Source organism: Girardinichthys multiradiatus, chromosome Y (genome assembly GCF_021462225.1).
Source record: "Girardinichthys multiradiatus isolate DD_20200921_A chromosome Y, DD_fGirMul_XY1, whole genome shotgun sequence".
Lineage (NCBI taxonomy): Eukaryota > Metazoa > Chordata > Actinopteri > Cyprinodontiformes > Goodeidae > Girardinichthys > Girardinichthys multiradiatus.
Genome location: NC_061818.1, coordinates 37,145,175 through 37,169,944, shown reverse-complemented (window position 1 = coordinate 37,169,944; position 24,770 = coordinate 37,145,175). Strand labels below are relative to the sequence as shown.

At 38.4% G+C, this 24,770-nt stretch overlaps 2 protein-coding genes across 2 annotated transcripts; one reads left to right on the top strand and one right to left on the bottom strand.

Annotated features, from left to right (window-relative positions):
• Positions 1–826: 826 nt before the first annotated feature.
• On the bottom strand, positions 827–15,766 carry LOC124864666 (germ cell-specific gene 1-like protein). Its single transcript, XM_047359531.1, has 5 exons — positions 15,043–15,766; positions 9,777–9,824; positions 4,526–4,678; positions 1,877–1,988; positions 827–1,596 (listed from the first exon to the last, which is right to left on the bottom strand). The coding sequence occupies exons 1-5, from the start codon at positions 15,344–15,346 to the stop codon at positions 1,290–1,292; spliced, it is 924 nt and encodes a 307-aa protein (XP_047215487.1). The 5' UTR covers positions 15,347–15,766; the 3' UTR covers positions 827–1,289.
• Positions 15,767–20,338: 4,572 nt separating this feature from the next.
• Positions 20,339–22,724, top strand: LOC124864510 (recoverin-like). The gene is made up of 3 exons (XM_047359318.1): positions 20,339–20,814; positions 21,007–21,118; positions 21,213–22,724. Exons 1-3 carry the CDS (start codon positions 20,434–20,436, stop codon positions 21,329–21,331), a joined length of 612 nt encoding a protein of 203 aa, XP_047215274.1. The 5' UTR covers positions 20,339–20,433; the 3' UTR covers positions 21,332–22,724.
• Positions 22,725–24,770: the final 2,046 nt, after the last annotated feature.

Here is a 24,770-nt window from a genome sequence, read left to right as displayed (position 1 = left end):
CGACCTAGCTGTCCCTGGTTCGAGTCCTGACCCCGGGGACCTAAGCTACTTCTGTTGGTTAGCATTTTTTTGAGTCATTCTTTCTGTCCCTAAAATTAACAAACAAACAAGATAACAAGCATCCACAACAGAGAAATAGATAGAAATCTTTCTCAAAGAAATAATCCAAGGCTCTTACACATTTCAATTTTCTGTGTTTCAGACTCAGATTTCCATTTTGTTTAACACTCTTGATATTTGAGAGCAAAATAATAAATATTTAACTGCTTAAATAGGAACTGGGTCCTATTTGTGTGCTCCAAAAATATGAAACAATTATTCTAAAATTGCCTTTTGATTTTTGGAGTGTGGTACTGGGTCATTTCACTGCGTTTATTTGGACAAAAATAGTTCAGGTTTATTCCAGAATCTATAACATTTGGACTTGTCCAATGAGGGCTGGAGTATATTAATAGAGATTCTGTGCTTTACACAAGCTTTATCTCATTTGCAAAATGCTTTGTTTGGCATTTTAACCTGGCCCATTTTAAAAACAACAGGTTCATTTCAACCTGAGTTGAGAGTGTCCAAACAAACTGTGAAATGTCCCTTTTTTAATGTTTGAATGAGACTGCATTCAGTTATTAAGTCAAAAAACAAAATACTAACAGGTAAAACATTACAATCCAGGTGTGACGTGGTAAATCCAAGATAAAAGACATGATTTAAACATGAATAAATGTAACTGCCACTCCATTTAATACCCAGACTTTTCCAGACTGCCTAGGAACCTGGATAAACTTTAATGATATTAATTCATATGTTGTAAAGATACCCATCAATGACATGAGTTGCACATTTTTTTATTCACATCTTCTAAATGCGAATTTTTCAAACAGCAGCGGAACCCTCTCTTTTCAGCCATTTAACCTCCAAAATGAAGGTTTACAGTAAAAAAAAAATACAATAAATACTGTAAGGAACCCAGAGAGAGTTTAAAGAATTGATTCCTGCTTTGGTACAGGGATCCAGCCATGACTGACGAGAGGTGGTACAGTTCATACGTTTCAGGACCACTGTTCCTCTCAGTGCATCTGCTGCAAATAACAGTTTTAATGCATCTTGGATAATAGAAGGCAGATTGAGCTCAGGTTGAAGCAGAAGGATGCACGTTAAAGTAGAAGCATGTTGTCTTGGTTAAATGTATGTTACATGGAAGCCAAACTTGGTCCAAACCTGGCAGAAGGACATTAGTTGTAAAGCAAGGAACAAAAAGAGTAAATGATCTTCTCCTTTAGCCTGGACTGTCTTTAACAGTATGCCTCCACTTGTTGTTCTGGTGGATGGTCCATTTCTTCAAACACATACTGTGTTCTTGTTGAAGGCTTGTGGCCGTTTACCAGCGGTTCTGGTGGTATCTCCACATCAGCAGGAACAGCAGTCAAGTACATGTCCCACATCTGCTCGGGGAGACCCAGCTCCATCATCTTCTGCTTGATCATCAGGTTCTTCTCAATGTTGTGCCGCTTGTATTTAAACTCTATGATGGTCTTTGTGTATCTGTTGAGGGTTGTCACTGCAGAGCCCATGCAGGTGCCAAAAGAACACCACGCTAAGCTGCAAGAAGCAAGATCAAAAGTTAGAGTCAAACTGACACTACAATTAATTCCAGTTAAAATACAATACCCCTTATATAATGTTTTAAAATAAATAGTGAATGAGCCTTTTAGTCCTCATCAAGTTCATTTATTGATTGAATTAACTACAATTTTATTTTATTTTAATGATAATTCCAGAACTCAAAACAGACACTAAAGTTGATGCCTCTTAATGAAAATTTATTCTGTTTTATATTAAGTTACCAAATGGGTTTTTGAAAGATTTAGGAAGTGCTTACGCATAAGACCAGCTGTAGTCCCAAGTCTTGGGTCTCCAGTCTTCAGGTCCCATAGAGACAGAAAGATGGAAGATGGTGGTGAACATCATATGGGCCACCATCCCACAAAGGCCTGAGAAAAAAAGAGCACAAGAGCCGACACTCACTGACAGAAGTTAAACTCCAAGAAGGAGGAGTCCATTCTGGACATGATGTGGTGGAGGTGCAAGCCAGTGATGGATGTGTCATACAGCACTTTGCAAAAGTGTTCAAACCTCTTGCACCTTTCTCATTTGGCTATGTTACAACCACAAACTTCAATGTATTTGTTTTTATTTACCTGATTGACCAACATAAAGTAGGGTATTATTTGTGATGGAAGGAAAATGGTACAAAGTTTCCAAAAGGTTTTACAAAATAAATGCAAAAAATGGAATGGTTTAGATCGAAGCATATTTATGTGTCCTCAAACTTTGCAGTTTAAATTCTTTGCCCATGCTTCATTACAAACAAGCTCATTTCAGTCAGAATGGATGGAGAGCATCTGTGAGCATCAATCCATTGATTCTCAATTGGATTTAGATGTGAACATTGACTGGACCACTTTAACACATAAATATGCTTTGATCTAAACCATTCCATTGTAGCTTCGGCTCTGTGTCCTGCCAGAAGGGGCACCTTTGCCCCAGTGTCAAGTAATTAGCAGCCCGAACAGGTTTTCTTCCATTATTGTCCTCTATTTAGCTCCATCTATTGCCCACCAGCTCTGACCAGCTTCCTCATCCCTGCATCCCTACAGTAGTAGTTTTCCGGTATTTGCATATAGACCAGAAAGCTTAATTTTGGACTCATCTGAACAGGGCACCTTCTTCTGCATGTTTGTGGTGTCCCCCATATGGCTTGTTGCTTACAAAAAGTTCAAGGTGCATAAATATTTGCTTAACATCAGATGGTAAAAGTGCTGAACATTTGTAATAATAATTAGAACAAACTGGGTAATAACTAGATTTGATTTTACTGCCATCTTGAGATGATATCATTCAGTGACCCACAAGATGCTACAGTCATGTAAAATTCCTGATGAGAAACTGTTCAAACTATTGTATTGATGAGCTGACCAGCAGAGAACAAGCGAGCCCAATTTAAATGTATGTGCCGACGCAGAAACCAAGCTTTGTCAGTGGCTGCTTCTTTTCCAATTTCTTTCATTATCTGTGTGAAATAAGTGTGTAAGCTGTGAAATATAATTTCAATTATTTGGGTTAAAAATATGCACTATTTCACAGCTAGAAAGAAAAACCTGTTGGGATCTTGGGTGCAGACTCAAGATTGTTTATGCCCTGGAAAACCATATGTTATTGTGCAATTTTAGCTTTTATTGCTCAGAGGGTTAAGGCTTGAAACACTGCTTTACCTACAGGTTCCTGCATAATTATATGTCAGAATTCCATATGTTACTGACCGAATTAAGTACAATTTTTTTACTTCTTAATGCTCATTACACAAGTCAAAACAGACACTGAAGTTGTTTCTTTTTTTATAAAAAAAACATTCGGTTTCTAATAAGTAACCAAATGGGGTTTTAAAAGATGTAGGAAGTGCTCTGACATAAGGCCAGCTGTACTATGTAGTTTATAGTGTATTTTCTGTCAATATTTCATACTTTTTCAAATCAAATTTTCAGAGTTCTAGGATTGTTTTAGCAAATTTTTAGATAGTATGGATATAAAGGTTTCTAATAACAAAAAACGGAAGGAAGAAAGAAGGATAATGTACAAGTGGTTGGATGGATGGATGGATGGATGGATGGATGGTTGGATGGATGGATGGATGGATGGATGGATGGATGGATGGATGGATGGATGGATGGATGGATGGATGGATGGATGGATGGATGGATGGATGGATGGGATTGGGATTAATAAAATTTATGAATTTGGGATTAATAAAGTATTTTTGAATTGAATTGAATGGATGGATTTTCACAATTTAATTTATTTTTCCTTATTCATCCAAACCTGGAAAAATAAATTAAATTCCATACATTCCCAGTTATCCAGACTTAGTAGGAACCATGTATACTAAAACAACAGAGGGTTTAGGTGAACTCCGCTGCCTCATTCTGACTCTCGCTCTGTGCAGCTGCTTTTTCTGGGATTAACACAGAACAACAGGGGGGATGGGATGGGAGTCAAGCGCTGAGAGGGGGAGTTAGTGGGGGAGGGAGGGAGGTCCTCTGGGCAGATCTTGGCACAGTCCAAAATCGCTGCCCCGGTTCCAATCCGATTACTCCACATACCAGCAAATCCTCCGAGGCAGCGAGTGGCCACAGATCAGTTAGCTTTTCAGCTGCTTGACTCTCAGCCTCGTCGCATTCAGCCACCATGACCTGCTGCCCTGCTCCTTAGTTTTTATTGCTGTGGTGAACAGCCATATGAGATACTAAGATAAAGGACAGTTTGTTGACATCAGCTGACCCTTAAAATGTCCTATGTACTCATAAATCATACTATAGAAGTGAACAAAAGGCTGAACGATTACTCCCTAGCCTTCAGTGAGATGGTCCTTGTGGGATGCCCAAGCATCCTTTTGGAAGAAACTTCACCCCGCCCTATTGTATTCTTCCTTTCTTCATGAACCAAATGCTTTCATAGTTTGTTTTGCTGTTACCTGAGAGAGCAGTGCACATGGCAGCGAAGGCACTGAGTTTCAACTTGTTCATGACGCTAAAGCAGCGACACTGCTCCAAAATCATCAGAACCCCGCCTATGAAGAGCAGACCGAGGTACAGGCTCTCTGCTACGACACATAGCCACAGCACTCCTAGGAACAAACAAAACAGAGATCAGTTATTGCAGTCCTTATTTCACTTTGAAACTGATAGATAATCCCAGAGGCGTGTTCCTTTTATATCAGGAAATTTAAATCAGACCTGAGCTTCACCTGTTCACTGCGTCAAACCTCGACACAGTGAACAGGTGAAGCACAGTTAATTCGACTTATCATTGAAGGTTAATTTACTTCAGTATTTCAATTGAAAAAGTGAAACTCAGATTCAAACACAGAGTGATGAATCTTAAGTGTTTCTTTGTGTTAATTTGGATGATCAAGACTTACAGGTAATAAAAAATGTAAATAAAAATTGTAGTATGGGGAAGAATGCTGACTTGATAGTTATCCAATGGAGAGTCACAGACACTGAAGTATACACCACAATAGGCCAATGCTGCTTGGTCACAGAGTTCTGTATCTAAGCATGTTGTTGGAAAGTTGATTGGAAGGAAAAGGTTTGAAAGAAAATGTGCAGAAGCAACAGGAATAACTGAAGCCTTGAGAGGATTGTGAGGGATGGTCTAAAACAAAGATTTGTCATTGGTGGAGATTTATAAGGTTTGTGCAGCACTGCATGCTTCCCTCTGCTGGTAAGCTTTATGGAGATGTTGATTTTATTTTCCAGCAGAGTTGATTGATTTGACTGGTCTGACCTAAACCCCCAGAGAATCTATGGAGTATGGTCAAGAGGAAGATTAGAGACCCCAGAACCAACAATGCAGACGAGCTGAAAGCTGCAATTAAAGAAACCTGGGTTTCCTGAACACTTCAGAAGAACCATAGGCTGACTGCCTCCATGCCTTGCTGCACTGATGAAGTAAATCATGCTAACGGAGCCCAGACCAAGTACTGAGTGAATATACTGTACAGTACATGGACATATATTTCAGTAGGAGCACATTACTGTATTAAACGTTCTTATTTTATTGGTCCTATGGGATATTCTGATGTCTTTAAGAACTGAACATTGGGTTTTCATTAGCTAAAGGACATCAGCATCAACATTAGCAGAAATAAATACTTAAAATATATCACTCATGTGTAATACATCCATGTTATACAAATGTCCCTTTTTCAATTGAATTACTGAAATAATTTTGATGCACCTGTGCTGTAAAAACCGGTGGAGAAAAGAAGTTTGCTACCCAGGACCATCCTCTAAAATTAAAAAAATGTAAAAGATTTAGAGTCTAAATCTTTTACAGTGTTTATGACAGAAAGTTTGTATTTCCGCTCATTCTGACCTATATGAATGGAGACTTAATATGTAGCTATGTCTCAGAATTACCATTTTCATGAGACTATTTATAGATCAGAGGCATGTTCTGTATGTAACATGTAGGGTTTGCCTTTTTATGTGTGCACCTGTGGTTGTTAACACAGAGGTAAAACAGACACGTTTGTTTCAGCCGCATTCACAAAGCAAAGGGCACTAAGGAAATCAGAAATCAGAATTCTTTATTTGTCATTGCTCCACATGGGTGCAACGAAATTTCCAAAATCAGAACAAAACAGTGCAGGCAAGTAGTGCAAATTAAAGAAAATAAATATTTAAAAAGTTATAAAGTTATAAAAAGGTATAAAAAGTTATTTAAAAAAAGGTTATAAAAAAACTTTTTATACAAGTTATAAAAAGTTTTTTTTTATAAAGTTAGTTATAAAAAAACATATATATACAATATATATATATATATATATATATATATATATATATACAATGGAAAAATATATATATACAAGAATATTGACAGGTTGTGTGTAGAAAGAACGGAGTGCGTAGAAAGAAAAAAGGGACAATAAGTAGTTTGAAGCTCAAGTTGAGATTTCTCTATTAAACTGGTTCTAGTGGTAAACCAGGATCAGGGAGACTTACAACAGAGATGCACTAAGAAATTGGCCGGTGACTAGAAATGATGTCACCAGATAATAGGAAGGCTAAACATGTTTTTGCCAAGCTTCTCTATTTTACCCTGTGGAGCTTTCAATCTTCAGTCTCAGAGGTAAAGTAAGGGTCAACACTCTCTACATCAGGGGTGTCCAAACTTTATTCATGCAAGCCAAGATCATAAAGTTCAAGGTAGTCGTGGGGCAGAAAAATCTTGTTTTTTTAAACCCAAATATGATTTCATAATGAGTTTATTTATTTTTTAGCTGTTCAACAACAAACTAGACATCAGTTTTTTAGTAGTCTGATTTTAGTAGTCTGATTTTTTGGAGGAGACATCTTTAAATTATTCTAGATTCAAAACCTGGCACGGGTTCATCATCAAAAAAATTGATTTGCCTATATTTATAAGGTCAATCTTTTTTCATTTCGCTGGTCTAGAAAATCTTTCTCTCTATGGAAGCAGGATATGGGTTACTATATATATATATATATATATATATATATATATACATATATATATATATATATATGTATATATATATATATATATATGCACACTACCGGTCAAAAGGTTTAGAACGCCTTTATCATTTAATGGTTTTCTTTATGTTCATGACTATTTACATTATACATAGATTCTCAATGAAGGCATCAAAACTGCAAATGAACACAAATGAAATTGTGTAGCAAACCCAAAATTGTAAAATAACTTTAAATATGTTATATTTTAGAATCCTTAAAGTAGCCTCCCTTTGCTGTGATGACTGAAATAAGGGGATCAAATGGCTCACATGCCGCATTTTGGACACCTCGGCTCCAGGAAACAAACTCAGAGACTAATATTTACAGTTGAGTCTGTAATGCTAATAACACTGGTCCTGCTAATTGCTAAAGACAACTTCTCTTTCACTCACTTTGTGACATCACCTCTGCACTCAATATAAAACATTACTGATCGTTCACAGCAGGAAGACTAGAAAAAGAAATTTTGAAGGCTTATCTTATAGATATATTTCGAAGGCTTTCTTATCTTCTTGAAATACTGGAATTGGTTAAAACCTATCAAAGCCTTACAAATCCAGATCTCTGATTGGTGCATCTCTGCTTATAACCACCTAAAATGTGGATTGCTCAATATCTACTTTTAGCCTCTAAAATATTCGTCAGAATGATAAGAAAACAGAGTTCCGACATTTAAGAGAAGTAAAAAATTACTGAATAATTTCTGTCTTATACCCACTTTACAATAACAATACTATTATCGTGGCTTAAATAGCACTATTATTCAACCTACCTAAATGAGAAGTATCTGTTGAAGTAGGCTACAGAAGATCGGATATTCGGATGGCTTTTATTAGAAAATATAATCTTAAAGAAAACAGTTTAAACCACAAACATTTATTTGACCCTCCTCTCTTTCTGTAGTGAATAAAAATCTTTATTCACATCGTTTGACAGCAGCTGTCAGATTGTGTGTCTGTATTTCCATCCCGCCTCTCATGTCAATGCTGAATGCTTTTTATTCTGTTCTAAGGCGGAAAAGTCAGATGAAATTGATGGTTTTTAAACACCAAAATTTTTTTTACTTGATCGCATTCAGAATAAAATGTGCTGAAATTTTGTGTTAAAATGGTATGGTGTCAGATGTTCTAAAGGAGCTATAAAACAAGATATTAGGTTATTATTATTAAGCAAATGAACATAATGTGTACAGACATGTTAGCCTGATTGCTCTGTGTTTCTGGGAACAGTATACCTGTTGGCTAACGCCTCACTGCATTTACCATTACGTTCACCCCATTCATGCAAACTAAAATCGCTATTTGAATATTCCTCTTTAAGAGCAAGACAAGGTGTACAGAAGACACGCCTCCTAAGGTCACAATACAGTCATATTCAGTAAATAAGAAGCATGACGCTCGTTTGTCAGATTAAAACAACCTATGAAAATAATATTTTAGCAGGTATTAAACATAGTTTTCATTAAGCCCAAATTTATTTATTAAACATGTTTTTATTGGTCTGATGTAATATTTTAGTCGTAAATGTCAGGTTTTCATCAGCTGAAAGCAGAAAATCATCATAACAAACTGAAATAAAGGCTTACAAACATCAGTCTGTGTGTAGTTAATCCATATAACGTGTTTCACTTAGTGAATTCAGTTACTAAAATAAATGAACTTCATAATATTACTCTTTATTGAATCTGATTGTATATAATTGCTGCAGAATTTGGTGTCTGTCTAGTTTCTCTGAGCTAGAGTTTTTATATTTTCTATATAACAAAAGGAAAGAAAATGTAAAGTAAAATTTTCTTCATCTTTTGTTGAGCATGAAAAAGAAAAATGTCTTATATTTTATATTTTTAAACAAAAATCAAATAATCACTGTTTTTTTTTTGGTTTTAATATCTGGTTTCTGGTGAGAAAATCCAATTGCCAAAATGGTTCTGAGCAAACAAGGAGCGCTGTGGCATGGTAGTAGAGAAAGAAGCCCATGTACAGAGGCTGCCAATCGTCGACACAGCCATCCGTAATTCGACTGCCAACTTCCAAACATGCATTGTCAATGGATGTTTTTAGCCCCTTTTTTAATCTTTTTAAACAACACAACAATGTGAAAAGGTCCAAGTCTTGTTCTACTATTGTTTAAAGTTTAGTGGTATTTGGAAGGTTTTGTGCCATCCGGTGTGTAGATATCCTGGTTAAAACAGCCTGTGTTTAACTCCTCTTCATGAAGACCAATCAGGGATCGGAAATGATGGTCAGCAATGAAAAGAGCATCACGAATACTGTTGTTTAAAACACAAGGCACATGAAATTAAGATTTTTGCAGGAATAATGAGACAAATCCAGTGATTTCTGCAAACCTTTACTGAAATGGGAATTTTATTAAGTGACATAATGAGGCAGCACATAGTTGGGTCTCTGGCCGTTGAACTGGAACCACTTTGTTGGTAAAACCGTAGCAGTTTGATATTCGTTATATCGTTAGGATTTTCATCTTTGGTTTCTTAGAACAGACTTCACATCCAGTCAGGAGTCGGGTTAAACAGGCTTCACGGTAAGTGCGGTAATCATTGGTCTTATAAACAGTTGTGATTCTTTTTTTCTGCCAATAAACCCTTCTAATAGCGTAATCTTTAATGTTTTCCAAGAAAAACAAACATTTAAATGCGACCACAGTCATGATTTTACCAACCTCTTTGATGTTCAGGTGCAATCTCAGCAAAACTTCGACAGTCAAACCCTGTCAAATAAATAAACACAGAAAACTTTAAGACATATTAAATAAATAAAACATACTATTGAAATTTTTATATCATCAGAACAAAAGTCTTCATTTGCTAAAAATATATTATAAAGAGATATTTCCTAAAAAGTAAAGTTTTTGCTAATTGTAATGTTAAAAACTATTTTTTTTATTCCAAAAAGGAAGGTGGGAGGCAGCATAGACAGGCTGCCAGGCCATCACTGGGCTAACAAGAGACAAACATGTCATGCCAGCCTGGGTTCTGCGTTTTGTTTTGTTTAGTTTCCTGGTCTGGTCCTTGTTTACCCTCTGTTTCCATCCTCCTGTTTACCGTAGCCTAGCCCGGTTGTTCCTTGCTTATTTAATTACCTGGTCCTCGTTTCTCATTGGTTCTCCCTGTCCTATCAGTTTATATTTAAGTCCCTTTGTTTTCATTGTTTGGGGATGGATCCTTGTGTTGTTTATGTCCTTGTTACCCTCGTCATGTCTGGTCACTCCATGTCCTGGTCTTGATCTGGTTCAGCCTGATTCTGGTTTTCCTGCCTGGTCTGCGTACGAGAACAATTAAAGACTCATCTTACCTTCATTCCTCTGCCTCCTGCCTCCATCACTGCACTTTGGCCCTACTACAAACCTGCATTATGACAAAATGAGACTTAAGTGCAATTAAGAATCCCTGGTTAACCTAACCTGACACCCAACTGGGAAACATTATTTACACTCTTTTAAAATTCCAGAAAAAAGAGCGTTGTTTTTCCACAGATTTCTGCTTGTGATTATGTGGTAGACCTACCAGCTGATTGTTTGTTGCTGGGTAACGTTAAGATTTCAATGTTAAAGGGGTCACACATCCACTTGTCATCCCCTTCGCCATGCTCATGTAACTCACACGTAAACAAACTTTGCATGTCTTCTTTTATGGTTTCAGTCAGTGTGTTTCAGCTCATATTAAAGGACATTATTACCACCTTCTACATATAATTTATTCTTGGCATTGTTTTACTCTAAAAGAGGATCACTGAAAATGGGTCTGTGTGTCTGTGGTCCACTTTTGGATTACAACCAACCAGTTGAGAACAACTGCAGTAAAGGTCAGTGTTCAGGGGCAAAAGGGCCTCCACCGGAGAGTTTGAAGGTCAAAACAATGCTGAGCAAAGGGAAGGCAAAGGCCTGCGTCACATTTGCCGAAAAGTATCTTGACGATCCCCAAGAATGTTGGGACAATACTTTATACATTGGCCAGGTTAAACTTTAAAAAAAAAAAAAAGCTGAATGGGGGTTTTGGGAGGCCTAGTCAAAGTCCAGGTGTAAATCAGCCTGAGATGATGTGGCATTACCTTGACGGTTGATGGCGGTTGATGCTTTAAAACCCTGTGACTGAACTAAAACAGTTACGCCAAAACTCAAACCAATGAGAAAGATTCATTGCCAGTTATCAGAAAGACTTGATAGTATTTGTCGCCTCAGTGTCAGGACTTGAGCAACGGACGAACCCAGAATGCAGACTAGCAGGCAGCATGACGGTAGGTGAAAAAAGATTTAATAACAAAAACTTACTCACAGGAGGAGGCAGGAACCAAAACAATAAACGGACAGGCAAGACAGGCAAAAACAGACATGGGCAGGCTGGCAAGACAGGCTTGGCGTGAATAACAGAACAAGAGCATGATCTGAAAAATGTTTCCGCAAGGAATAAACAGGACGGAGTTGTATATATGGAGTGTGAACCAGGTGAGGCAAGGAGACAGATTAACTAGGTGCAGGTGAACCGAATAAACTTAATTGACAGGAGAGAACAAACATGACTGAGCAAAACAGGAATTCAAGAATACAAACTAATAGAAACATAACTAGAAAAACATGAAACGAAAGCATAACCAGATCCAAAAACCCAACTTGACAAAACATGAACAAAAATATGACCAGGAAAATAAACAGAAACATGATTCAAAACTTCAACTGTGAAATAAGACCAACACAACCCCAAAACACCCACAAATCATGACACTCAGAGGGTCACACAACCAGTCATTAGGTTCACACAGGGTCAGGTTTGTTTGGATACCTATTTTTCCTTAATCATCATTTAAAAACTGCATTTTGTAATAACTCAGGTTATTTTTGATACGTAAATTTATTTGATGATCTGAAACCGTTACACTGCATGTGATGTCATCAGCTCAGTTGAAGCTAAGCTTAAGGCACAACATCTGGGTGTGCTGCAGGTTAAAACTGATTTCAATTTTAGGGGCAGTGGTAGGAGTTTGTCCTGTAACCTGTGGGTTGCCAGTTTGAATCCCCGCTCTGTCTGTCACAGTTCTTGTGTCCTTGGGCAGCACTCTTCACCCACCGTGTCTGCTGATGGTGGTCAGAGGGTTTGGTGCCGCCTGTGTATGGCAGCCACACTAGCAGCCAGGTAAACTTCTACAATGTAGCTCACCACTGTCGGTGTGTGAATGGGTGGATGACTGATTGTAGTGAAAAGTACTTTGGGGTCTGTGGGAACTTGAAAGCGCTATACAAGTGCAGACCATTTACTATTTACCATTTGGACTGTGGGAGGAAGCCGGAGTACCTGGAGAGAACCCACGCATGCACGGGGAGAATAAATAAATTCCACGCAGAAATCCCCCAAACCCAGGACCTTCCTGCTGGAAGGCAACCGTGCTACCTACTGTGCCACTGTGCAGCCCCTTGTTGATATTCCTTCTTGCTCAAATGCAGTATATTTCCATATACCTTTCATACATACATTCATAGCGTGGGCTGCACGGTGGCACAGTTGGTAGCACTGCTGCAACTATGTTACCTTGGGTCTTTCTGCATGGAGTTTGCATGTTCTCCCCGTGCATGCGTGGGTTTTCACCGGGTACTCCGGCTTCCTCCCACAGTCCAAAGACATGCCTGTTAGGTTAATTGGTCTCTCTAAATTGCCCTTAGGTTTGTGAATGAGTGTGTGCGTGGTTGTTTGTGTGTTAACCTCCGATGGATTGGCGACCTGTCCAGGGTGTACCCTACCTCCTGCCCATACACTGCTGGAGATAGGCACCAGCTTCCCCGCGACCCACTATGGAAGAAGCGGTATAGAAAATGACTGACTTGACTTTTTCTGTTGCTTCCAATCTGCCACTTTTCCACTGAAATAATTTTCTGGAAGAAAAATAAGAGTGAGTAATTTGACTTTATGTTCTGCTTGAAGAGATTTTGCTTTATGTAGGTAACTAAAGGCTACATAATTGTTTCAGGACTACCTGCTGTTGTTTTTTGAGCACTTGTGTTCATTTTCTGATCTGTCCTTTCATTTTCTATTAGGTTGTCCTTAGTTTCTGCATGCATGCTATCTTTCTCTTAGTGTGATATCGAATAAATATATTGCAAATATAGTAAATAAAGTATTGGCTTCAATAATTTGTAAAAGCTAGTAAAGTTTGCTCATAAATAGCTTAACATGTTAACATTCTCTCTTACTTGGGGCACAGCGGTGGCGCAAGGGTAACCCGTGCGACCCATGTTCAGAGGCTACAGTCCTTGATTTAGCCCGTCGTGGGTTCAACTCCCTGCCCAGGTGACCTTTGCTGCATCTCTTCCCCTCTTTCCACCTCTATCCTGCCAGTTACTGTTGAAAAACTTACAAAAGTTAAGACCACTAGTGCCACAAAAAAAGGAAAAAAAATCTCTCCATCTACCATGCTCACAACTAAAGTCGGTTTAGGCTTAGCAATCAAACATCTTCACGGTTTTAAAGGATGAAAGAGAAACTCCCAGCTTGCAGAGGGAGGAACATTGGCTCCAAACGGTTAAAATGTTCAGCAGCAGGAACTGATTTTTGAAATGGTTTTTTAACATTTATCAGGGTTTCTAAATCCTGGGGTCCACTGCCCTGGATGGAAAGAGTCCAAAGTAGTAACGAATATAACACCAATTCAGAACAAATGTTGCAATAGCTAAACTCAACACAGCCAGAATATGTTTTTATTTTATCTTTTTAAACAACTGCTTCTATTTTATATAAATTATTTATTGCTCACACTCTAACCAGATAGCTTTATTCTCACTTTTGTTGTACTTGTGACAATGACAATAAAGGATATTCTTATTCTGATTCTGAAATGTTGTCTCATTGCACCTTATAAGACAAACAGATGCGTTTGATATACAGACGTATGCAATCAATTTAGTTCAGTCACAAAGATGAATTCATGGTCAGTTACATACATTACAATTCAATCCTTGTTATAACCCAATGCATTCATTCAGTTCATTATGATAATCTGTAAAAATGTGTTTTTAATCTAAGGAAATCATTTGCAACAAGTCACTGACTTTGCAGCAAACCTGGCATCAATCCCTCTACCTGAACTAGCATGTGGTGACAGTGAACAGTTGATTGCATTGAGTCATTAACTTTGCAGCAATGCATGGTCATTTCATCCCTTTGCTATTTCATACCTTCGCATTTTGGTCATTTTGTATGAAATATTGGGGGGTTGTTTATGCACACTTTGAGAACCATTAATTTAAAACTCTGTAGACTACTGCAAGATAATGTGGTTATATGACTCTAATAAATAAAATCTACAAGCTAGTGGTTACTCAGAAATCTTAATCTCTTATACTTTATGAGTCTCTTGACCCAAATAGGATCACAGCCAAAGTTAATGGGACTAGGGTGTAATGCAATGTTTTCAGATAATCATAAATGATTACACATGAGTAAAGCATTTTTGTGTGCATTTGTCCCTATAATTCCTAAAACCGTATCTAATGAAAATTAATGCATCACGCCATGGTTTATTTACAGTCCCAGAAGGGGCATAGTGAGGTAGGAAATGGCAGTATGTATGTACGATATCTGTAAAGGGGGAATTGACCTGGAGCTATGAATGGATGTGGGAAAGAACAAAATAATCCATCCCAGATGTCAGTGATTCTTGAACCAATCCACAGGATGCACTGCCCTGTATATTATAAATGTGTTCCTGTGCAAACACACCCGATTTAAATAACTGAATATCTCCTCTGCAGGCTGTTAAGTTCAAGAGAAGCTTGTAAATGACCCATTGAATTACATCCATTGTAGGAAAACATTGGAACCCTACCGAGCTGTGGTTCCTATAGGGATCAGGACTGAGGGACATGGGCATATGTTATGGATTATTTTGTTGTGTCTTCCGCCATCACTCTGTCAGAGACTGAAAGTCAGGCGTTCACCTACCGTTCATATCGGCAGCCTGCTCACAAGAGAAAAATATTCCAGTGTGGAACTTCCTCAGAATAAACTTCTCCTCTCCCGTCTCAAAGATGTACTGCACCTGCCGGCTGTCGTTGAGGTTGGAGCTGTTGAAGCGGATGCAGTACGACTGTTTCATCTTCACAGGCGGTCCTGAGCAGAAGGGTTTGGCCACCTTCCTGGTCCCCTCACACCAGTAGCTGGTGGTCACTGCTGACAGGGCAAAAGCCAAAGCCACAAAGTTGAAGGTAATTGCCAGGGAAGCTCGCCGGCCACGCTCTAGCCTCATGGTTGAGGCCAGGCCAGAGGAGATGAAATGAAAAGGCGACTAATCCTGGCTTTCAATATGAAGCCACAGTGTTTTGCTTCCGAGCAGATATGTCAAATCTTCATAATCTTGTTGCATTTGGGGCTCCTTGGGTGAGAATTGAGAGCTTCCCTCCCCCAGCTCTTTGGTTGTCCTGCATTTCTTCACCAAACCTCCACAGACACAAGAGAAACCCATATTTTCTCTGTGCGAAGTTTAACCGCCCCCCATCGATTTTATGCTTCTCATCAAATTAAAGCCATTGCTCCTCCCCTTCAGCAAATCTCATCAAGCAATGTTATCCATTACAAATGGCAAATTATGACCCAAACTTCCTTTGAGCATTCTCCGAGCTGAGATTATAATCCAAAATAAGGCTCTCGCTGCTTACATGGACCCAGCATTTTCAAACTGATTGCAGCCAGAGGCAGAAGATCAAGTGCCGGTTTAACTTTGACCAGTGACATAATGTGCACAATCTCATATGAAAATCCATCCATAATATGTGTGTCTGTGTGTGTGTGTATTTATGGGGGGATAAATCTCCTTCCAACAGCCTGCTGATGGTCATGCAAAAACAAAGAGAATGTATATCCTGAGGTGCTTTATAAATCTGATCAGTTTGTTTGTTTCCTTTTGGTTTGAACAGAACTTGTAGTTATATTCTGAACCAGTTGTTAGAAAATCTAACACACATGTGAGATTGTCAGGGAAAACACTGATATTGACTTAGGTGTAATTAATACACAAGCAGAACAGAAATGGCTCCCTGAGATTTGCAAGGAGCTGGGATGATATACTTTCTTATTCTGTGTAATTGCCTGGCTTGAGAGGCTACAAGTACCCTGGTTCAAATCCCACCGTCTGCCACTCTGGGTCCCTGAGCAACACCCTTAGCCCCTGAATGCTCCCTGAACGCCGCACAATGGCAGCCCACTGGCACCTCAGAGATGGGTTAAATGCCGAGGATAATTTCTCCATTGTGAGATCAATAAAGTCAAAGTCTTCATTATTTATTTATTTGCATGCGTACATATGAGATTATTCCTTGTCCCGCCACTTTGCCGGTACAATTGTACTAGACTGAAAGGTTTCCAACGATGTGTTATCCACCTTAAAGGTGATATTGTTGAAGTTTTTATTTTAAATATTACTTCAGACAAATAAAAAAGACATGTGCTCCTACTGAGCAGTATGCCCATGTACTACTCAGTACTTGGTCAAGGCTCTTTTTGCATGAATTACTGCATCAATGCAGCATGGCATGGAGGAGATCACCTTGTGGTTCTGCTGAAGTGTTGTGTTCAGAGAGTCTAGGTTGCTTAGCAGAACCTTCAGCTCCTCTGCATTGTTGGTTCCGGTGTCCTGCATCTTCTTCTTGACAACATCCCATAGACTCTCTACGAGGTTCAGGTCAGGCCTGTTGGCTGCAGTTTACTTGCTATCAATTCAGTGGCCATAATTATGTAGGCCTTAACTTTACATTTCTGTACTAAATATTTTTGTTTTTTGATCCAATATAATGTTAAAACTTTCAGAGAAAGTGAATTTTAGGTTTCCTTTAGCTGTAAGCCTTTATTATCAAAATTAAAAGAAATGAATACTTAAATCTTTTGATAATAAATCTATACATGACCTTTATTTTTTGAAAATAAATGATCAAATAAATTAACTTTTAAATGATATCCTAATGAATTAACATTATGTTTTGGTTTTCTGGCACCATAAAGTATAATCCTTAGGTCCAGAACTGCCATAAAACACTACAACCAAACAGACTGAGCACTGCCAAGATGGTTCCTATTTGTCTAAAATTTGAAGTTAAACCATGCAGACAGTTTAACCAGCTGCACTCCACAATGATCCCTTCATTCCACCTCAAACTGCTTAACACTTCAAATCTCCAAAAATTAAAATTTAAATCCTACATTTGGATTTAAATTGTGAAAATAAGTGCAAAAGACCGCCTGCACTCTGCTGTTGCACTGTGCGTGCATAACTTGTAGCATCTGAGCAGTTCGCCTGAAAATAAAGAGATTATTCCGACCCTCAGCAACCATGTCATAAAGGATATAAACACAGAGTGAGTAAGTCCAGCATTACATCTGATGAGGCAGTAAGCCGGCTGTATGTTGCATAATAATACTACCTGACAGATGCAAAGACTGAATGAAATATTTTACCTCTTGGAAAAGGATGCTGTGTTTAAAGCTCTCCATGACAAAACTAAATGATTATGTCAACATGTGTAATGATATTTAAAGATTAAAGAATGATTTGCCATTTTCCTGATATGATTTAGTAGAAGCAGATGAGGGGGGTTGCTGCATTCATGTTGCCAGGTCATCTACTGTCTGGTAAATAACACAAACCCTTAAATTAAAAAAGATTGTAAGAAAAAGTCGACTATTTGGTTGTTTGGGACGCTGCAGAATTACAGAAGAAACATGATCACTTACAGTTAAACCCAGAATTATTCATGCCGTTGAGAGAATTACATTTTAAATTATTATAAAGCAGATGTTTGTTTTGGATAGTAGGTGAGACATGTGTCCCTCAAAAGATAATAAAAAAGTAAAAGAAGTATAAATAGAAAAATATTAGTTTATTTTTAAAATTTTATTTAAAAATTGCATTTTAAAAATGATTTATACACTTCTTAATAATCAGCAGAAAAAGCTTTATTGGCATCACAGCAATTAAACCGTTCTTGTAATTGCCGAGCAGCGTTTTGTTTCCGCTAGTATATTGATGATTTATCTTTGACGACGAGCTCCAAGTCTGAGGTTAAAGGATCTCCTTATCATCTCCTTAATCTTTACTTCATTCAAAGTAAAGATTATCCATTAGATTTAAGTCAGGACTCTGGCAGGGCCACACTGGAAGTAACGTTAATGTTCTTGAGCGATGCCAGAGGGGCTGCCCATCTCGAAGCGGAGAAACAGTTGCTGTGAGAAGGAGGCGGCAGAAAGTGCTTGCCACAGATATCAATGGAAGGGGCTGGCTGGACTGTTTAGAGGTGAGAGTAGGTGTGTGTGTGTGTGTGTGTGTGTGTGTGTGTGTGTGTGTGTGTGTCGGTGGGGTTATGGGTCTAAAAGATTGTGCCATCCCCGACCCTGCAAAACCTGCCAGCGGACCTGCATGGACAGACAGAAAAAACAACCATGCCCACGCACACACTCATACCGAAGGGCGATTTAGAGAGACCAGTTAACTTTTGTGTCATGTTATTAGCCTGTGGGAGGAGGCCGGAGTACCCAGAGAGAACCGATGCATGCTCAGGGAGAACATGCAAACTCAATGCAGAAAGAGAGACTCAAATCCAGGACTTTCTTGCTTCAAGGCAACACTGCTACCCACTGCTCCACCATGCAGCCCAAAAATGCTTTAGGTACATTTATTTTACTGAAATTATTAGGGGTGTCAGTAATTATGACTGGTTTCTTCACATGAGCTCTTCCCCACTGAAGTACTGTACTTAAACAAAAAGTTGAATTTAAAAAAAAAATCTGTGTAAAATTATTGTGATGGAATAAAATACGAATTTATTTTAGGGATTTCACAAGACTTTAACAAAATGGAAACCAATAAGGCTGGAGGGTACTATGTGCAGAATATTGGTAAACTGGGTCATGTCAATTACAAAATAGCTCTGAATGTTCCAACCTTCCAATCATTTTTATTCTTAAAGCTTTAAATTTCTCAGTACATTGGCCATAATCTCCCATCCTTATCTAGAATTAATCCGGTTTTATGCATGTTTATGTATTTTTATTAACTGTTACCCTAACATTTCACGTCTCTTTAATTACCCTTTACTTTGATGTGGTTTTGGCACCGCTGCAACAGATGGTCTTGCAATCTGGCCAGAGATTATTACAGTGGAGATGTGGATAATCTTATCACATTGTAGGCGAGCAGTCAACGCTAAGCAGGGGCTACAGGACGACCTACAGTGGGTCGGGTCAGCCCCTCACTGCTCCGTCAGTGCTGGCTAATATTCTGGCCTTGTGTTGAACACGTCTGCGATTCTCTAAAAGAAAATGGATGGTTGGCAGTAAATACTTCAACAAGTGTGACATTTTTTCCAAAAGAAAAAAACTAGTATCAACCAAGACTAGAGGTCAAATTCACCCAGGTTATGATTAATTTCAAGAGTACATGTGAGGTTTGGATGATGAACCTCACATGTAGAGCAACACTCGTAAGAGGCATCAAGACAAATCCATGAGTTGGTGGTGGATGAGGTAACAAGAACCTTTGGATTAAAGTTTTCTAAACAAAGTACAATAAAACAATACAGAGAACGCAGGTTTTTGCTGCCGTAAAATCAACGACATAATTTTCTAAAATAAAAATCAATGGAGAAAACATTTAATGAACTCTGCAAATTTAAATATTAATTAAAAATAATACTAAATATGGAATATCTGTTGGAATTAAAGACTTAAAATTTATATTAAACTTTGGACTATTAAAGAAACCACACAAATGTTGATATGATAACTCAGAAATCGAAACCTTTTCAGTCGTTTCAAGCTTGAGGAAGAAAAACTGCAGTTTTAAATTAGCAGGAAGGAATATCCTCCAGGTTGGTTAGCCAGGATTTTCAAAATAAAAGAGGAAATTCAAACAAATAAAAAAGAAAACGATAAAAACAAGTCATAAGTAAAAGAAAATGAAACCCTGAAATTTAATAAACAGAGACCACTGATGAAACATTTTACTAAAGCAAAATTAAATTTGTGTTTAAAATTGTATGTAAATAAATTCAAAATTACGTTATAATTGTATAAAATATTTTTTACTCTAGATTTAGAAGAAAGATCTTCTTACTACATAAGCGATCTAATTAATATATCTAGAATGTGTCTCCCAGAAAAAGGTGTCATAGCACTGTGACGTGTTTATCCTCTGTAAGGCAGCTGTCTGGATTTAGATAGTGATGACCATAATCTCATTTGGCAGCAAAGCAGAGAAACTCCTCTGAGCCTCCACTCTGCACAAGTTTAAACCTCAAACGCAGGAAAGCAGGAAGAAGGGCAAAGGTTTACACCTTTTTGAGCAGGATGGGGAACACGAAGAGCAGTGCTTTGTCAAAGGAGCTCCTAGAGGAACTGAAGTCCAACACCAAATACACCGAAGCTGAGCTCTGTACATGGTACCAGTCCTTCCTGAAAGAGTGTCCCAGCGGGAAGATCACCAAGGAGCAGTTTGAAGGCATCTATGCCAGCTTCTTCCCGGGCGCGGACCCAACAGCATATGCACGGCATGTCTTCAGGAGTTTTGACACAAATGCAGACGGCACCTTGGACTTCAAGGAGTACATTGTTGCTCTGCACCTCACCTCTGGAGGAAAGACTCTGCAGAAGCTGGAGTGGGCCTTTGCCTTGTATGACGTGGACGGCAATGGAACCATCAGCAAAAATGAAATCCAAGAGATCGTCAGGGTACTGAGGCCTTCTTAAAATATTTCTTATTTCAGTTCAAGTAAAAATTACTTAAATAAAGTCATGGAGCAACTTGTATTTAAAAGACTGGAAATAACAACTGTCTCATGATCTTTTTTAAGGTAATAGCTAAGATTTCCTTACTTTATCAAGCGAGATTTGTTGAAAGCAACGTGTGGTCTTCTCCTGCAGTCAATATTCAACATGATCCCTGCAGAGGACCAGAAGAAACTCCCTGACGATGAAAATACTCCTGAGAAGAGGGCTGAAAAGATCTGGGCGTTTTTTGGAAAGAAGGAAAACGGTAACCTACACTTCATTAAATCATTCTCATTCCACTCTGCAGCGGCTTTTAGACAAAAAACATCTTATAGAGACATTTGTTGTTTACTTTGCAGATAAAATCACGGAGGGAGAATTCATTCAGGGCGTGATGGACAACAAGGACATCCTGCGCTTGATACAATATGATGAACCTCAGAGAATCAAAGATAAGCTGAAAGAAAAGAAGCAATGATTCAGGAGATTAAATTGCATCTTCTTGTGATTTAAGACTGTTAATAACCATAATTTTTTGTTTACCTCTTTCATTTGTCTGTTTGAGCTACGTCTCTTCTTTTGTGAAGGCTGTTTTGGTTTACAGCTGAACCAATGAATGATTATATCAGATAGTAAAAAAGACAAAGATCTGAAAATGTGTTTTGAACTAAGACTGCAGCTGTGCAGCTTAGATGCTTCACTTCAGGTTAGCTAATTGGTAATTAATGTGGGGCAACCTTTAAATCCTGGTAATGTAGGAGTTTTTTTATAGGAGCTTGTAAAAACTTTGTAGTTTATGATGTCATTAAAAGTGATTACCTGTGTATCTTGACATCTTAACCAATTTTAACGTTTGTCTGCCAGCTATAATCTCACCAATCAATTACTCTTACTGATTGGACAGCTGGGTGTTTTTTCACACTTTGGTTCATTCATTAGCCTAATTGAGAAAAAGTCAGAACAAGAGCTCCTTATGTGTGGAATTAGGCTCAGGTTAACAGTCCGCCTGTATCAACCAATCCTATTAAAAGCTGAAGGTCAGTTGAGACACTTGCGTATTAGCGTATGTGCTGCTGAGTCCAGTCAGGATAAGAGAGGCTTGACACAGGGGAACAAAACATTGTTTGATTATATATATTTTTATTTATTTCAGACAGCACAATTAATTTATATTCGCCTGATTTATTTTGTTTTTGCAATTTAACTGATACAAGTAAAACCAACTGAAGAAATTAGAAGAAATACATAATATTTGCAGCAACAATTGCAATGTATGGTCTAAAAACATTCGCCATTCAGAGACAGAAATAATAAACGACGGTATATTAAAAATGAATTACTGCTGTTTTTTCAGACATTTGGAGCGTTCAAGAGTTTTGCTATTTTAGCCCAGCTGAACTTAGAACCCTTGAGGATATTTTAATTTGAACAAATACAACTTTGTCAGGCTCCGCCTCCTCCGTCTCTGCTGTGCTCTAGCTCCACTAGTTACCATGGCAAGTATAAAAGTGTTTTTATTTTAAGTGGCTCTGATTGGTTGTTTTGAATCAGACAAAGGGAATTTTGGGAATGTGTTTTTAGGAAATAAAACTTGTATTCGATACAGAAAAATGAGGTGTTTCTTTGGTGGTGTCAAGAGTCAAGAGAAGCAGTAAAGTGGGAAGAGTTGTAGTATTTTGCAGTCATATAACTAAACATTATAATACATTAAAGTTATTTTTTAGATCAGAACATCCTGTTTCAGTCTAATTTCTTATGTCTAGGTATATATGTGTCACCGTTTCACATTTTAGTTGTGATTTATTTGTTATTATTTATAAAATAACTAACTTGTTGGTTCTTCTTTTTGAAAATAAACTCTCAAGCTCTCACTCTGTCTCCTATGGTGCTGGCATATTAAAAACATGTGTTGGGTGGGTTTAAACATGAGAACATGAATGGGATTTTGTGAAACATGGTGCTTTGTCGGATCTTTGAAGGATGTGCATGACTTTTGATGTGCTTCATTTCTGTTTCAGCTTTAAGAAGGTGGAATTCATAGAGTTCTGCTGCATCAGGACAGGGCTCCTTACTTTTAACATGACATCACCGTCTCATGCTATTCATTTTTACATATTCAAGGATCAATTAATAGTCTGGAAATTAAAGTTCAATGTTATACGAGTGCTACCAAGGGGTCAGATATACAGGTCCTTCTCAAAAAATTTGCATATTGTGATAAAGTTTATTATTTTCCATAATGTCATGATGAAAATTTAACATTCATATATTTTAGATTCATTGCACACTAACTGAAATATTTCAGGTCTTTTATTGTCTTAATACTGATGATTTTGGCATACAGCTCATGAAAACCCAAAATTCCTATCTCACAAAATTAGCATATCATTAAAAGGGTCTCTAAATGACCTATGAACCTAATCATCTGAATCAACGAGTTAACTCTAAACACCTGCAAAAGATTCCTGAGGCCTTTAAAACTCCCAGCCTGGTTCATCACTCAAAACCCCAATCATGGGTAAGACTGCCGACCTGACTGCTGTCCAGAAGGCCACTATTGACATCCTCAAGCAAGAGGGTAAGACACAGAAAGAAATTTCTGAACGAATAGGCTGTTCCCAGAGTGCTGTATCAAGGCACCTCAGTGGGAAGTCTGTGGGAAGGAAAAAGTGTGGCAGAAAACGCTGCACAACGAGAAGAGGTGACCGGACCCTGAGGAAAATTGTGGAGAAGGGCCGATTCCAGACCTTGGGGGACCTGCGGAAGCAGTGGACTGAGTCTGGAGTAGAAACATCCAGAGCCACCGTGCACAGGCGTGTGCAGGAAATGGGCTACAGGTGCCGCATTCCCCGGGTCAAGCCACTTTTGAACCAGAAACAGCGGCAGAAGCGCCTGACCTGGGCTACAGAGAAGCAGCACTGGACTGTTGCTCAATGGTCAAAAGTACTTTTTTCGGATGAAAGCAAATTCTGCATGTCATTCGGAAATCAAGGTGCCAGAGTCTGGAGGAAGACTGGGGAGAAGGAAATGCCAAAATGCCAGAAGTCCAGTGTCAAGTACCCACAGTCAGTGATGGTCTGGGGTGCCGTGTCAGCTGCTGGTGTTGGTCCACTGTGTTTTATCAAGGGCAGGGTCAATGCAGCTAGCTATCAGGAGATTTTGGAGCACTTCATGCTTCCATCTGCTGAAAAGCTTTATGGAGATGAAGATTTCATTTTTCAGCACGACCTGGCACCTGCTCACAGTGCCAGAACCACTGGTAAATGGTTTACTGACCATGGTATCACTGTGCTCAATTGGCCAGCCAACTCTCCTGACCTGAACCCCATAGAGAATCTGTGGGATATTGTGAAGAGAACGTTGAGAGACTCAAGACCCAACACTCTGGATGAGCTAAAGGCCGCTATCGAAGCATCCTGGGCCTCCATAAGACCTCAGCAGTGCCACAGGCTGATTGCCTCCATGCCACGCCGCATTGAAGCAGTCATTTCTGCCAAAGGATTCCCGACCAAGTATTGAGTGCATAACTGTACATGATTATTTGAAGGTTGACGTTTTTTTTATTAAAAACACTTTTCTTTTATTGGTCGGATGAAATATGCTAATTTTGTGAGATAGGAATTTTGGGTTTTCATGAGCTGTATGCCAAAATCATCCGTATTAAGACAATAAAAGACCTGAAATATTGCAGTTAGTGTGCAATGAATCTAAAATATATGAATATTAAATTTTCATCATGACATTATGGAAAATAATGAACCTTATCACAATATGCTAATATTTTGAGAAGGACCTGTATTCAGGAATATGTAATACACATTCTAATTTCAAATAACATGCACTACATGGACTATAAATTAAATTCACTGCACCTGTTGCCCTTGTAAAAGGTATTTAATTTAGTTTTTCGCTTCAGC

Bases quoted from the DNA above. Each gene is read 5' to 3' on its own strand.
- LOC124864666 (XM_047359531.1), bottom strand. From the start codon at position 15,346: ATGAGGCTAGAGCGTGGCCGGCGAGCTTCCCTGGCAATTACCTTCAAC. The intron at 9,825-15,042 runs GTAGGTGAACGC...TTTATTTGACAG, and splicing joins GCAGGCTGCCGATATGAACG to GGTTTGACTGTCGAAGTTTT. The intron at 1,989-4,525 runs GTAACAGCAAAA...TTTTTTTCTCAG, and splicing joins CATGTGCACTGCTCTCTCAG to GCCTTTGTGGGATGGTGGCC.
- LOC124864510 (XM_047359318.1), top strand. From the start codon at position 20,434: ATGGGGAACACGAAGAGCAGTGCTTTGTCAAAGGAGCTCCTAGAGGAA. The intron at 20,815-21,006 runs GTACTGAGGCCT...CTTCTCCTGCAG, and splicing joins AAATCCAAGAGATCGTCAGG to TCAATATTCAACATGATCCC. The intron at 21,119-21,212 runs GTAACCTACACT...TTTACTTTGCAG, and splicing joins TTTTGGAAAGAAGGAAAACG to ATAAAATCACGGAGGGAGAA.